The 15,743-nt window shown below is 41.3% G+C and overlaps 1 protein-coding gene across 1 annotated transcript in view; it reads left to right on the plus strand.

Annotated features, from left to right (window-relative positions):
* sgsm3 (small G protein signaling modulator 3) overlaps positions 1 to 15,743 on the plus strand; it is a 195,117-nt gene that overhangs the window by 24,651 nt on the left and 154,723 nt on the right. Inside the window, exons 2-3 of the mRNA XM_072588388.1 lie at positions 5,130 to 5,220; positions 15,431 to 15,516. Coding sequence (XP_072444489.1) covers positions 5,211 to 5,220; positions 15,431 to 15,516 — 96 coding nt within the window. The 5' untranslated portion in view covers positions 5,130 to 5,210. The remainder of the gene's footprint in view (positions 1 to 5,129; positions 5,221 to 15,430; positions 15,517 to 15,743) is intronic.

Here is a 15,743-nt window from a genome sequence, read left to right on the forward strand (position 1 = left end):
CAAACATCATCTTCACTATTCTATCTACCTGCGACTCCACTTTCAAGGAGCTATGAACCTGCACTCCAACGTCTCTTTGTTCAGCAACACTCCCTAGGACCTTACCATTAAGTGTATAAATCCTGCTAAGATTTGCTTTCCCAAAATGCAGCACCTCACATTTATCTGAATTAAACTCCATCTGCCACTTCTCAGCCCATTGGCCCATCTGGTCAAGATCCTGTTGTAATCGGAGGTAACCCTCTTCGCTGTCCACTACACCTCCAATTTGTGTCATCCGCAAACTTACTAACTGTACCTCTTATGCTCGCATCCAAATCATTTATGTAAATGACAAAAAGTAGAGGACCCAGCACCGATCCTTGTGGCACACCACTGGTCACAGGCCTCCAGTCTGAAAAACAACCCTCCACCACCACCCTCTGTCTTCAACGTTTGAGCCAGTTCTGTATCCAAAATGGCTAGTTTTCCCTGTATTCTGTGAGATCTAACCTTGCTAATCAGTCTCCCATGGGGAACCTTGTCAAACGCCTTACTGATGTCCATGTAGATCACATCTGCTGCTCTGCCCTCCTCAATCCTCTTTGTTACTTCCTCAAAAAACTCAATCAAGTTTGTGAGACATGATTTCCCACGCACAAAGCCATGTTGACTATCCCTAATCAGTCCTTGTCTTTCCAAATGCATCTACAACCTGTCCCTCAGGATTCCCTCCAACAACTTGCCCACCACCAAGGTCAGGCTCACCGGTCTATAGTTCCCTGGCTTGTCCTTACCACCCTTCTTAAACAGTGACACCACGTTTGCTCACCTCCAGTTTTCCGGCACCTCACCTGTGACTATCGATGATACAAATATTTCAGCAAGAGGCCCAGCAATCACTTCCCAGAGTTCTCAGGTACACCTGATCAGGTCCTGGGGATTTATCCACCTTTACCCGTTTCAAGACATCCAGCACTTCCTCCTCTGTTTCTCTGGACATTTTGCAAGATGTCACCATCTGACTAAGAGGTTGCCATTTAAAACCGAGATGAGAATGCCGCAGAGGGTTTAGTAGCAGGGTGGTGCAGCATATTTGAGGCTGAGATAGACTGGCTTTTAATCAAGAGTATGTGGATAAGGCAGAAAAGTGGAGTTAGGAATTATTCAGATCATACGTGATCTGATTGAATGGTGAAGTAGACTTGATAGGCCAAATGATCTGCGTCTGCTTCTATGTCTTATTGTCTTGTTGCCCTATACAGTCCATGGAAAACACTCTGTTGCTTGGAGTCGATAGTTTCAAGCCATCTCTGCAGGAGTTCTCAGGGTAGTGTCCTAGGCCCAATCAGCATCAGCTGCTCCATTATAAGGTCCAGAAGTGGGGGATTTTTGCTGATGAATATACTACGATCAACACATTTGTGACACCTCAGAAATTGAAGCAGTCCGTGTCTGTCTGGACAGCATCCAGGCTTGAACTGAGAAGTGGCAATTAATATTCACACCACACAAGTGCAAAGTAAGAACGATCTCTCAGAAGAGAGACTAGTCATCTTCCTTTGATGTTCAGTGGCATTGCCATCACTGAATCCCTGAAATGTCATTCAGGATAGAAGGACAGGTCTATAAAAGTGGTTACGAAGGCATACCGGATACTTGCATAGACATAGAGTGTAAGAGCAGATAGCTTATGCTGGAACTGTATAAAATGTTGCTTAGGCCACAGCGAGAGTGTTGTGTGCCTTTCTGGAATCCACATTATAAAAGCGATGTGATAACATTCGGGGAGGATGCAGAGGAGATTTACCTTGATGTTGGCAGGGCTGGAGACTTTATGAAGAGAGATTGGGTAGACTGGGATTGTTTTCCATGGAGCAGAGGAGATTGAAAGGGGACATGATTGTTTTCATAATTTCATGTATCTCATAGGTTAGACAAGAAGGAACTTTTCTCAGTGGTGATGGGATCAATGAACAGGAAATATTGATTTAATGTAAGGGTGGGACGTTCAGAGGTGATGTGAGAACGTTTTTATTTTCACCCAAAGGATAAAGGGAATCTGGAACTCATTGCCTCAAAGGATGGTAGAATCAGAAACCCTCATAACATTTAAGGCATGATTAGATGTGCACATGTGATGTCAAGGCATATTAGATTATAGTTGAAGTGCAGGCAACTGGGATTAGAATAGTTAGGTGGTGGTGTTTGACCAGAGCAGACTGAAGGGCCTTTACAGAGCTACAGATCTGTACGACTCTGTGACCATTCAAGACAAGGTCTATTTGATTGGCACCCCATCCACCAACTTCAACATTCACTTTCTCTGCTTTAGTATTTAGTAAGAGTAGCAGCACTATGTATCATGGACAAAATGCACTGTGGAAATTCACCAAGACTCCTTAGCCATCACTTTCCTAACCCACTGCTATGTAAAAAGACAAGGACATCAGATCCCTGGGAAAGTCATCTCATAGGTTCCCCTCAAGCCAGCCTGACTTGTAAATATATCACTTTTCCTTCAGTGTCACTGTATATAAGTCCTGGACTTCCTCCCAAAGGCACTGGCTAATCCAAACCTCAAGGATTGTCGTGGTTCCAGAAGGAGGATACCACCACCCAGGGGAAACTGTTTGTCATAGCTGAAGAGCTTTAGAATGATGTCAAAAGAAGCAGAGGTGTTGTTTGGAGGTTTTTCCGTTTAGGAAGTCATTGGATTCAGTAGTCACTGATGAAAGGTAAATGGATAAACTTTTGCAGGAAGTGGGGAAAGAGTAGGAGTGTATGCTCAACTGGAAGAACATGATTTCAAGTTGGACCAGGCTTGTGCTGTTCAACTCCACAATTTACCAAAACAGAGCCATAGTTTTGAGTGAAAGAGGACAGAGACAACATTAATTTCAAAAATGTAAAACAGATACTGGGGGAGATATTTGTCTTCTCAAGAAGGCAGCACACTTCAGGGCAAATAGGGGTGGCCAATAAATGCAAGCTCAGTGCCAATGGAGTAGACACCCTGTGTTTGTGACTGAGGTAGAAGCTAGCGTGAACATTCAATATTAGATTGGATTCAGTGGATGAGGGAGAAATGAATGAAGAGACATGGGAATAGGTTGGAAATATTTGATTGCATGGAGCATAAACACTAGTGTGGACTGGTTGTGGCAGTCTTGATGTTTCTGTAATGTTGAGTTTAGGAAGAGTTGATATCTGATCAAAGCGCTGGTGGCCACTGATAGCATGGAGTAAAGGTATTGGGTTTGATGCTCACTGAAGTGAATGTAAGGTTTGTTTTTTTCTGGATGTGGTTAACCTCCGATGTTGTCCTTGAATAAGTGTGTCTCTGAAATTAAAAATGGCAAGTGCCTGTGCAGTTAATCCCACTGACTGATTTTGTAGTTTTCAAACCTCTTTGAAATGGCTGTTTGTTTCCAAACTAAAAAAAACAGAGAGTGGGGCAGACAGCCGGAGGAGATGGAGGGGCAGTAATAGGCTTCCCATGGCAGTGGCAGGAGCAGAAACAAGTTGCAAGGCAGCAAGAGCAGGCAACCTGGGACAAGCTTGGAGTGGGGATAATCGAGCCCTTGTGAGGAGTGTGAGCCTAGCATGGCTAGGCACTTATGGACTGTGGTTTTGATCTGTTAACTGTGTTTCTTTGGGTTTTTTCACTTTTTAATAACACTGTATTGTTTAACTTTTAACTTTGTTTCTTTATTTCCCTGCTTTATACCAAATTCTGTACTTTGGTATCTTTGTATCTAAGATGGTGCCATAAGTGGCGACTTGTAAACTTTTCACTGTACTCTTGTGAGCACATGTGACAGTACACCTAATTCAATTTGTGGGCGGCACGGTGGCACAGTGGTTAGCACTGCTGCCTCACAGTGCCTGAGACCCGGGTTCAATTCCCGCCTCAGGCGACTGACTGTGTGGAGTTTGCACGTTCTCCCCGTGTCTGCGTGGGTTTCCTCCGGGTGCTCCGGTTTCCTCCCACACTCCAAAGATGTGCAGGTCAGGTGAATTGGCTATGCTAAATTGTCCGTAGTGTGAGGTAAGGGGTAGATGTAGATGTAGATGTAGGGGTATGGGTGGGTTACGCTTCGGCGGGGCGGTGTGGACTTGTTGGGCCGAAGGGCCTGTTTCCACACTGTAAGTAATCTAATCTAATCTAATCTAATCTAATCAATTCTAAACCTAATTCAAAACTCATCGGATTAGATTGTGATTAGATTACATTACAGTGTGGAAACAGGTCCTTCGGCCCAACAAGTCTACACCGACCCGCCGAAGCGTAACCCACCCATACCCCTACATTTACCCCCTTACCTAACACTACGGACAATTTAGCGTGGCCATTTCACCTGACCTGCACATCATTGGACTGTGGGAGGAAACCCACGCAGACACGGGGAGAACGTGCAAACTCCACACAGTCAGTAGCCTGAGGCGGGAATTGAACCCGGGTCTCAGGCGCTGAGAGGCAGCAGTGCTAACCACTGTGCCACCATGCCGCCCATAAAGTGGCATCTGTGAAGAAAGAAGCCGAGTTAGCACTTTGAGTGTGATGTGACTTGTTCATTTGAGAAGAAGAGTCACTATGTCTTGAAATGTTAACTTTGTTTCTCTCTCTTCACAGATACAGGCAGGTCTGCTGACTTTTCTCTAGCACTTTCTGCTTTTATTTTAGATTTCGAGCATCCGCAGTATTTTGCTATTATTTTCTTTCCAATTCTAATCATAATACTTCTAAACAAAGCAGTCTTTGCAGGTTTTAGTTCTGCCCTACACTCTAGTGGACGTGTGACTTGCTCCAGTACTGCAAGAGTTAACATTGAGGTTGATCCTTTGACAGATTGTGGATATATGATGGAAATGGGCCTGTGAGTAACCTTGGTAACGGTTTCCCTTTGTCCCATTTTTTTACTTCAGGTATGGCGAGCTTTAACCTGACAATATATTCTCTTATTTGGCAGAAGTTTAATTTGATATGGTGCTTAGAATATTGTCCGTATAGAGAATTCTGGTTTGCTGTGGAATTTCTCTGAACTCAGGCCATTGATAGTTTGATTTCTCACGGTCGATTTATTAGATTCAAGCTTGCATTCATCTTTATGCTGCATTTCATACTGATTAGGTTTTCTTCTTCCTAGTGCACCGGGCAACGGACTCAAGAAAAACACGCACATACCAGGACCTTGTGAAGCAAGAAAAATATACATTCATTGGAAAAAATGTCTTCAGGTATGGCACTTCAGGATTGTGATACAGGCAAAATCTAAGGAAAGAGGACTTTAAGAACTAATATGAAAATTTTTCTTAGGATCTAATAAAATTTTAGTCTGGAGTATCACAAGCCTATTTTGTAATAACACAAAAAGCAAGATGGTTCCATGATTGGAATCTATTCCATTCAAGTACGTTAACCAGGTGAGGTTGCACTTGGTAGAGCCTACATTTCCCTGTACAGGAGGATGCTGAAGAAGATATGGTGGCACGCTGAGGAAGGCATGGTGACTCAGTGGTTAGCACTGCTGCCTCACAGCACCAGGGCCCTCGGTTTGATTCCGGCCTCCGGCGGCTGTCTGTGTAGCGTTTGCACGTTCTCCCTGTTATCTGCTTAGGTTTCCTCTGGGTGCTCCAGTTTCCTCCCACAATCCAAAGATGTGCAGGTTAGGTGAATTGGCCATGCTAAGTTGCTCATAGTGTTAGGTGCATGAGTCAGGGATAAATGCAGGATCGGGGAATGGGTCTGGGTGGGTTACTCTTTTTAAAGGGTCGGTGTGGACTTGTTGGGCCAAAGGGCCTGTTTCCATAATCTAATCTAATAAGGGCCAGGTACTAGCATGGACAGAAGATTGGCTGTCTGGTAGAAGACAGAGCGTGGAGATAAAAGGATCATTCTCAGGATGAAAGCTAGTAACTAGTGATGTTCCACAAGTGTCAGTGTTGGGACTACAACTTTTCACTTTGCACATTAATGATCTGGATAAAGGAACTGAGAGCATTCTGGCAAAGTTTGCAGATGATACAAAGATAGGTGGAGGTGCAGGTAGTGTTGAAGAGACCAGGAGGCTGCAGAAAGTGTAAGGTAGGAAGATTAGAGGTATGGATTATTTTCTAAATGAGGAGAAAACTTCAATCTGAAATAGAAAGGGACTTGGGAGTCTTAGTCCAGGTTTCTCTGAAGGTAAACTTGCAGGTTGAGTCGGTAGTTAGGAAGGCAACTACTAGTGTTGTCAGTCATCTGAAGAGGACTAAAATATAAAAGCAGGGATGTACTTCTGAGGCTTTATAAAGCTCTGGTCAAACCATATTTAGAGTATTGTGAGCAACATTGGGCTCCTTACCTCAGGAAGGATGTATTGCCCGTGAAGCGTGTTCAGAGGAGGTTCATGAGAATGATCCCAGGAATGAAAGGCTTAACACATGAGGGGCATTTGAAGACTCTAGGACCGTACTCGATGGAGTTGTGAAGGATGTGACGGGGGGGGATCTGATTGAAACTTACAGAATGCTGAATGACTTGGACAGAGAAGGTGTTGGGAAGACATTTCTATTGGCAGGAGAGATTTGGATCTGAGGGCACAGCCTTCAAATAAAGGGAAGACCCTTTAGAATGGAGATAAAGAGCAACTTCTTTCAGCAGAGAATGGTGAATCAATGGAATTCTTTGCCACAAAAGTCTGTGAAGGCCAGGTCATTGAGTATAATTAAGACAGAGATAACTAAGTTCTTGATTGCCAAAAGTTACAGGGAGAGAGCGGGACAGTGGGGTTGAAAAACCCATCAGCCATGATTGAGTGGTGGAACAGCCTCTGGGTCGAATGACCTAATTTCTGCATCTATGTCTTGTGGTCATATCACACACACTCTGGAAGAATCCAGAGTGTTTGTCTTTTTTCCAGCTATTAGCCACGATATGAAGAAATGCTTTTGGATATCAGTGCAGAATCAGCTTTTACAAGAATAAAACATCTGCACATGCTGAAGATCCTGAAGAAGGGTCACTGCACTCACAGTGTTAGCACTACTTTCTCTTCACTGAAGCTGCCAGACCCACTGAGTTTCTCCAACAATTTCTGTTCTGGTTTCAGCTTTTACTAGACTTGTGTCATTTTATCCTACATCTTGCTTTAACTCGAAGGAGTTTTTCTGTGGAAGCTTCTGTGCTTTTATAGTGTACTTCTGTAAGGCTCTCTCACTTGTTTCGAAAGAGTCTGTATTTCAGAGTCTTTGCTCAGACCTCAATTCCAAAGATGTAGGGATCAGCCTCTTGACCCATTGCTACTTATTTGGTGTCTTTGGTGACCAGAACTGAATTGAGTATTAAAATATGAATGATAATGCATGTTGCAGTTTCAGACAGTCGTGTCAGGCTCATAGTTTATTGATACTGCAAACCAATCCTCTGTTATGTATTCTGTATAATTCCCAAAGCTGTAATCTTTTCATTGACTCTGACGTGGTTGGGTTTGAAGGGAAATGCTGACACACTTGTCTCCTTTTAAACTACCTGAGGTCAGTGAATTTAAAGAATAGGAATGGAATATGTAGGAACAAATGAATGCAGATGCTGGAATCTGTACTGAAAACAACAAATGCTGGAGGTCACCGGGTTAGACAGCATCCATGGAGAGAAGGCAAGCTAATGTTTCGCGCCAAGTTTTAATGCCCTGAGTTTGCAGTTAAGTTTTACAGAAGCAGATTTTTGGAAACTTTTTTTAAAAAATTATTTCTTTTAAAATGAAATAACCCCAAAATGTCTGCTAATTTACTTACTCATGCACAGAAAAACAGAAGTTATAGGAGTAATAAATATTCACTGTTACAATTTACAACAAATTAAATAAAAGGGTCATGTAACATTTGGATTGAGGCTCAATGTTTCAGGGCTGATGAGAAGTCGTCTTTAGCCAAAGAGTCATTTAAGGGTTTCAACAGGCGGGGGGTAAGCATCTTTCAGGAACCATTTTAAAGATGAGGTTTATTTCTTACTGTTTTCTTTTTCAGTATTCATTAAGGGCAGATATAGTACATATGGTGTTTTTAGTATCTTGCTTTAATGTTACAGTATTATTGTATCATTGATTATGATATCAACCCTGATGGGACTTTTGTGAAGATTTTTTCAGGATATATGTTAACAGTAGCTTTGTGGCTGGAATGTACTTTTTTGACTTTGTGAGACAGGATGTCAGTTCCTTGGCTGGGTTGTAGAATCAACATGACACCTGATGTTCAACTAACATTTTGTGAACTTTATACTGTGACCTATTTAAATTAAAATATCCTATCATTCTAAATATGTAGGCAAAATAAATTTTGGGAGGGAGCATGGCAACAAATTACAAAAAAAAGGAATAAAATTACGAAAAGGGTGTCAAATGCATTTCGATATTGATAAATGTGAGTTTGATTTTTCACAGCATGTATAAATCCTAATTAATTTTCAAGAGAAAAGGAGGAGATAAGAAAGAAGTGGTAAAAATCATGAATGGATGTCATGGAGTAGACAGGGAGAAACCGCACCTGTTAGAAAAAGGATCAAAAACAAGAGGGCATAAATTTAATGTCATTTACAAAAGATAAAATTTAGAAAAAAAAATTATCTCACAATGATATTTCATGTTTGGAATGCACTGGCTGGAAGTTTGGTGGAGACATGTTCAATTCAGGCATCCTAAATAGCATTGAGTGATTGTTTCTGTTCAAGTAATGTGCAAGGGTAAGGGAAAAGGCAGGAGAATGGCACTATGTCATGATGCTCATTTAGAGACCTGTTTTAGACATAAAAAGTGGTGTATTGTATCCCATAGGTCGTCTTACCTGTATTGCTGCCTGCATGTATCGCATATGTCTCCTTAACCACCATATTTATCTGTTCTGCCTTCCAGAATCTGAGGACATGAATAACCTATGTCTGTCTGATCCTCTGTGCTTTCCAGTGTCCAAACATTCATCATGAGCACAGTTGAAACATTTAAAAGATGTCTAGATAAGTACATGAATAGGAAAGGTTTGGAGGATATGGGCCAGAAGCAGGCATGAGGGACTAGTTTAATTTGGGATTATTATTATCAGCATGGTCTGAAGGGTCTGGTTCCCTGCTGTATGACTCAATGTATTCCCTTGCCTTGTTTATCCTGCTAAGTGCATCACTTTCACTTAATTGGATTGAATTCCACTTGCCACTGATCAGCCCATCTGACCAGCTCATCCATACCCTCCTGTACTCTAAGGCTATTCTCCTCACTCTATACTACCCGACTAACTTTCAGTTCATCCACTATCTTACTTATCAGCCTCCCTACATTTCAAGTCTAAATTATTTATATATACCAAAAACTACAGTGGCCACAACACTAATACCTGCACAACTCCACTGGACATGGGCTTTCAGTCTCTAAAATATGCTTCAGCAATCACTCTCTGCTCCCTGTCACTCAGCCCATTCTAGAAATAACTTGCCAAATTCCTGTGGATCTCATGGGCTCTTATCTTCACTATCAGTCTTTGTGCAACTTAATCAAAAACCTTGAAGTCCAAATAGATGACATCAAATGCTTTGCCCTCATCTACATCCCAGGTCACCTCTTTGAAAAATTCAATCAAGTTAGTCAGACATGACCTTCTTAACAAAAGTATGCTGACTGTTGATTGATCCCTGCCTCATCAAATGTAGATTAATTCAGTCTCTTGGAATTCCTTCTAATTGTTTCCAGTGAGGGTAGACTGACTGCCCTGGTTCACCCTTTCTTCCCTTCTTGAGTAACAATACCACGTTGCCTGTCCTATATACTGATATAATTTTTTAAGGACGTGACCACAAAGTGTGGATCCAGCTATCCAGAGCGGATGAACAGGCTGGCTGTCTTATTCTTGAAAAATAAAGGTTAAGGAATGAATTAGAGGTCTTTAAAATTGATAAGAGTTAGTAGAGAAAGAAGGCTTGCTCTTGTGGGGGAATAATTAGAGGCTGTCAGTATAAGATTGTAACAATGAAATCCAGTAGAGAGTTTAGAAGAAGCAATTTTACCAGAGTGGTGAGAATGCCAAAATCTTGAGCGGGAAGTGCTTGAACTGCATAGTAGATGCATGTTGGACATCGCTGGATTAGTATGCAAGAGGTGGTGTTACAATGATAAAATGAGAAGTGGCTTCAGTGGACCATAAAAGCCATCAAGGATTGTTTGGACTGAATGGCCTGTCTTTGTGCTGTAAGTTCTATGTATGATGTGCCTGTTTGCTCGCCTACTTCTCTGTTTTAATATATTAGTGTCTCCATCTTCCTGTGTGCTTATGTGCATCTGTTTGTGTTTCTGGACATGCCTGCATCTGTATGCTGCAACTTGCATCTGTATTTTATCCATATACCTGTGCCACTGTTGAGGCTGATGCGTGGTGTTGCAAAGGAGTGGGAAGAAAGGAGATGTAATGGGATTGTCATGGACCAGGCCAGACCCCCTCAAAACACTTCAAGAAAGTAGCCTAGACCCTAACTTTGTTAGTTCTTTTAAGCAGATGTAACATTAATGTCTCTGGAGAGATACAGCTGATCAAACTACTTAGTTTTAAACAAAACAGAATTTATTTACAAGATTCCCGAATGAAGCAGAAACAATAGAGAGCAGAATACCAAATAACTTAATCTACCCGAAAACCAAAAGATTATCCCAACCTAATGATGCTGTTCCAAATACTTACTACAATCCACGTAAACACCCCTTGGCACAAAAAGTAAAATCAAGCACAGGGTCTTACAGGAGAGAAGTCAGAGAGAGAGTACTGTCAAGGACCTGCTTTTTTGGGTCCAGCAGCTTCAAAACACTAATGCTAAAACCAAACCAGAGAGAAGTTGAACTGGCAGAACTGGCCACTCTCCTTTCGTTATACAATTTTTTTTAAACTTGAAAGCCTTTTTACTGAGGCAGCATCTGTTAGCTATTATCAAACTGACCCTAAAACTCACCCAAACCCAGATTTTTTGTTTGGAGTTTGTGTCTATTAGATCTCTTTGGGGGGAACAAAACAAAGACAACATAACCTTGTTAAAGGAGCAATATTGTCACAGGGTTGAGGGGCTGGCACAGGGCGGGAAAGAGCTACAAACTGGAGGGAAGATGTGTTGAAAAGGGGAATGGAGTGGCTGCAGAGATGGAAGCTGAGAAGTTGCAAGTAAGAGTAAATTTCTACAGCAGGCTTAAAACTGCTATCAACAAAGGATTATTCAGCTAACTGAGAACAGAAAAACTGAATAAGGAATTTCCTGCAAAAGTGTATGGAGTCTCTAGTTTAAGACTGCAGGATTTCGGAAACGTAAAAGCTGTGAACAGAAGTAGGCCATTTGAGCTTGTTCCGCCATTCTAAAACATAGAACAGTACAGCACAGGAACAGGCCCTTTGGCCCACCATGTCTACACTGACCGTGATGTCATTCCTAATCCAATCCCATCTGCCTGCAAATGGGCCGTATCCCTCAATTCCCTGCCTGCTGATGTGTCTGTCTGCCTCTTAGATGTTACTATTGTATCTGCTTTTATCTCTTTCCCTTAGTAGCATGTTCCAGATACCTACCACCCTCTGTGTATAAAACCTGCTTCATAAAACTTGGCTCATGTATCTCTTTTTAAACTTTCTCCCCCTCTCACCGTAAACCTAGGTCCCCTAGTATTTAACATTGTCAATCCAGAAAAAAAGACTCCAGCTATCCGCCCTAATCCGCCCTCCTCATTTTATATATTTCTAGCAGGATACCCCTCAGTCTCTGAAGCTGTAGCAAAAATAACCCAAGGTTGTCCAACTTCTCCTTCATAGCTAATGCACTCCAATTCGGGTAACATCCTGGTAAACCTTTTTTTCCAAAGCCGCCTTATTCTTCCTTTTTTTGTTTATTTATTTATTTGTTTGTCTGTATGTGTTTGTAGCAGTTTTAAAAGCAAATTGGAGTATTAGCTCATAGAGCTAAAACTCGTGTTGATAGAGCTCATTAGATAGTTCATAGATGTTTACATGTGAGTAAAATTTACTTATTTGGAGTAAATCATAGTTGTTGTTGAGTCTCGGAACCTGATTAGTGTTAACTTGATGCTAACAAACTGGTTAAAGGGGACTTTGTAAGCTTTGATTAAATCATTAACTATGTGGCAACCTGGAAGAAAGGTTTGAGAATCAGCACACTTTTCCAAGTGGTGGTTGATAGTTTATTTCATTTAGAAAGGTTTGCATTTGCGAGTTATCTCGTCTCAAAACATCTATCCTTTGAATTATTTGAGGTACAATGACTGTGTTCGAGGCAAATGTGCAAGTGCTTAACTGTAACTTCACCAGTCTACAGAAAGTTTGTCGAGCTCTTGTTTCCCCTTTAAATGGTTCTTGGACTTTAGGATTTTGTAAGGAACAAAGTTACACACATATATAACACAGCCTCAAACTTGTTTATTAAAATGAAATCCTTGATACAATACCTCTAAGCTGGTCCAAAAGGCACAACATATTCATTTGTGTTTCCAGTTTAAATATGGCTATGATTTAACCTTGGCCCCCATTGGAATTTCACAGTCACCACGACTTATTAAAAACTTTTTGAAGACAAACTACAAACCACAGGCAAAACCCCAAGTTTCTGTCTGAACCTCACTTAATTCAGATTTATAGTTCTGGATTTAGTTGTTACTCTGAGGTTACCTAATCCTCTCAATCCCTTGGAGTTGACTGGTAACTGGCAGTCCTTTGTGTGGTTGCTGCTTCCAAGAAAACAGTAGGTTCATAAGCCAGGTTGACTGTTCCTGACCCTCCAGACCAAGGTCAGTATGATTTGACTCAAACATTTATAGGTTCTAACACAGCAGGTCTGTCTGGAATTGATTGTAAGCCTCATTAAGGCTGACCGTTCTTCTCGCAAGTTACTTTAGTTCCACCCCTTTTATGATGATTCATCTCAAATATAAAGAAATAACATCAAACATTTCCCTGCTGTTCAGGATGTGTGAAGGCTAAGCCTCCTTTGTGTAGTTCACATTCAGTTCATCAAAGTATAGTCAGTGAAACAATGCAGTCCTTTTCCATGGAAACATCTCTCCTGTTGTTTAGAAATGACACAGCAGCAGCACCTGGCCCCAGCTGGACAAAGGTTTGAGTTATTTTGAATAATCTATTTCCTCCTCAATAGGAACTTGTCATAGTAACAGGAGTCATGTTCTAATACTGTTGTGTTAGATGACCAATCACTTGATTGCATCAGGTATTTCCCTGCATCATTGTCCCATGATAGCAGCCAGATGATGTTGAATCCTTCATGCTAAACCACTGTCTGAATTATTGCTGTGTATTTGTCATAGAATCATAGTCATAGAGATGTACAGCATGGAAACAGACCCTTCAGTCCAACCCATCCATGCCAACCAGGTATCCCAACCCAAACTAGTACCACCTGCCAGCACCCGGCCCATATCCCTCCAAACCCTTCCTATTCATATACCCATCCAAATGCCTTTTAAATGTTGCACTTGTACCAGCCTCCACCACTTCCTCTGGCAGCTCATTCCATACATGTACCACTCTCTGTATGAAAAAGTTGCCTGTAGGTCTTTTTTATATCTTTCCCCTCTCATCCTAAATCTATGCCCTCTAGTTCTGGACTCCCTGACACCAGGGAAAAGACTTTGCCTATTTATCCTATCCATGCTCCTCATAATTTTGTAAACCTCTATAAGGTCATCCCTCAATCTCCGACGCTCCAGAGAAAACAACACCAGCCTGTTCAGCCTCTCCCTATAGTTCAAATCCTCTAACCCTGGCAACATCCTTGTAAGTCTTTTCTGAACCCTGTCCTGAAGGTTGGCTTTTTCTTGCAGCACTGTATACATGGATTTTGAGATTTTCTTCCATATTTCATAAGGTACAGTTGCATGGATTCCCAACCCTGTACTCGGGTGATGACTTTTTATGTATAGCAATGTATGCCATTTTTTTTTTTGAAAAGGAATGGATTTGCAGATAACTTTTGCCTTGTGCCAATTTACATACTGTAAAGACTGTGCAATTAATGTTTTTACTCATGTTGTGGACTTAAGTTTGATGGCCTGGTGATAGTTATTGTGAATATCGATCAACACTTCCAATTCTGCTTTAGGTAAGTCCCAAATTTCCCATACACCCAAACATGCATACACAACGTAGTTTTTATTAAGTGACTGTATCACTACTGAAGAAGTTGTTGAGAATGGACAAGGGGCCCCTATGAAAGCAAAATATTGCCCTCAAGTAGCCCTTTTCAAAACCTCGACTAGTCCTCAGAAACAAGATGTGGTGTGTTACGAAGGGCACTGTTCCCGTTGATCCTTAATTTTTTTTTTCAGGCACAGTGGCAGCTTTAAATGATTAAATCATTAACGGGTAACAAATATGTTCGGCAAGATTCAGAAAATTTGCACACAATGGCTGAAGTTATCAATTCACCAATTATCTGAATGCTAATTCTGGTAGTTTCAATGAGAACTGGAAATTCCCGCATGGTGCAATTCTCAAGGACCGAGTTGACATACATTACTGCTGTCATCTCTTTGGATCCTCTGCCAAACCTCTTTAGGTCTTGGCAGCTCTTTATTATCTCATCTCAGTGGCTGTCCTTGTGGAAGTTTAGAAACTGAGAATGCTAGCAGGTCATTCCTTCATGTTGGGCATTCCACCCAATATTTTTACGCCTGCCTCGCTCAGTGTTACTGAAAACAATTGCAGCATTTTTAACTACTTACCTGCTGGCAAAGTCAGCTGAGAGTGGTACTGTCACCCCTGAGCCAGAGTGTTGTGTGTTCAAGTCCAGGACCTGAGTGTAAAACTTCAAAGCTGACTGTCCCATTGCAGTTCTGAGTGAGTGCCACCCTATTGGAGATGCAGTCTTAAGGAAAGAAGTCTAAGAACCCACCTACCCTGTCGGATGAATGTGAAAGTTCTAAGAATAATTTATTGAGGGAGTTCTTCCCAGCATGATGGCAAATATTTATTCATCAATGAATATCATTGAAGTGGATTATCTGATTGTTTTAACATTGTGAGTGCTTTCAGTGCACAAGTTGACTCCAGCCTTTCCCCATGCCAGCGATTGCACCTCATTGGGTGCAAAACCCCTAGGGACATCCTGTTGTGAAAGGTATTGCAGAAATGCAAATCCTTTTTCTGTCTTGACTGAGATCAACTAATTTAACATAGGTCACGATCTTTGAACTTCCAACTTGAATCAGCTCCATGCTTCCTGAATCGCGCAGATTTTTAAACAAAATAATTACAACACAAAGCTATATGGATCTGAGTGAACCAAGTCTGTACTGAAGATTCTCTTTTTTTTTGTCTGTTCTCAAATTATCTGAGATAACATTTAATATCTGCTTGTGTTTTTGCCTTCTTACTGCAAGTATCTTGATATTTATCCTATATGTCTGATCTCTTTTAACAGGGAGTTTTACACCTTCAGTCAGTGGCCCATTTACAGCATTGACTCCTAGCATGTGGCCACAGGATGTACTGACCAAGTATTCCCAGGTAAGAGAGGATCTTGTTCTATACATCAGATTCAATTTTCACACTAATTTATTGCCTTGTTTTTACAGCCAGGAGGAATCTAAAGGCTTGTGCCTATGAAGTTATCGGCACCCATCTTCATCATTTAGTCATAGTAAAGGATCAAGGCAAAATGCATTCTGATATAAAACAAAAAATTGTGGATGCTGGAAATCTGAAACACAAACAAAAATTGCTAGAAAAAACTA

The sequence above is a fragment of the Chiloscyllium punctatum genome, chromosome 18 (genome assembly GCF_047496795.1).
Source record: "Chiloscyllium punctatum isolate Juve2018m chromosome 18, sChiPun1.3, whole genome shotgun sequence".
NCBI classification, from domain to species: Eukaryota; Metazoa; Chordata; class Chondrichthyes; order Orectolobiformes; family Hemiscylliidae; genus Chiloscyllium; species Chiloscyllium punctatum.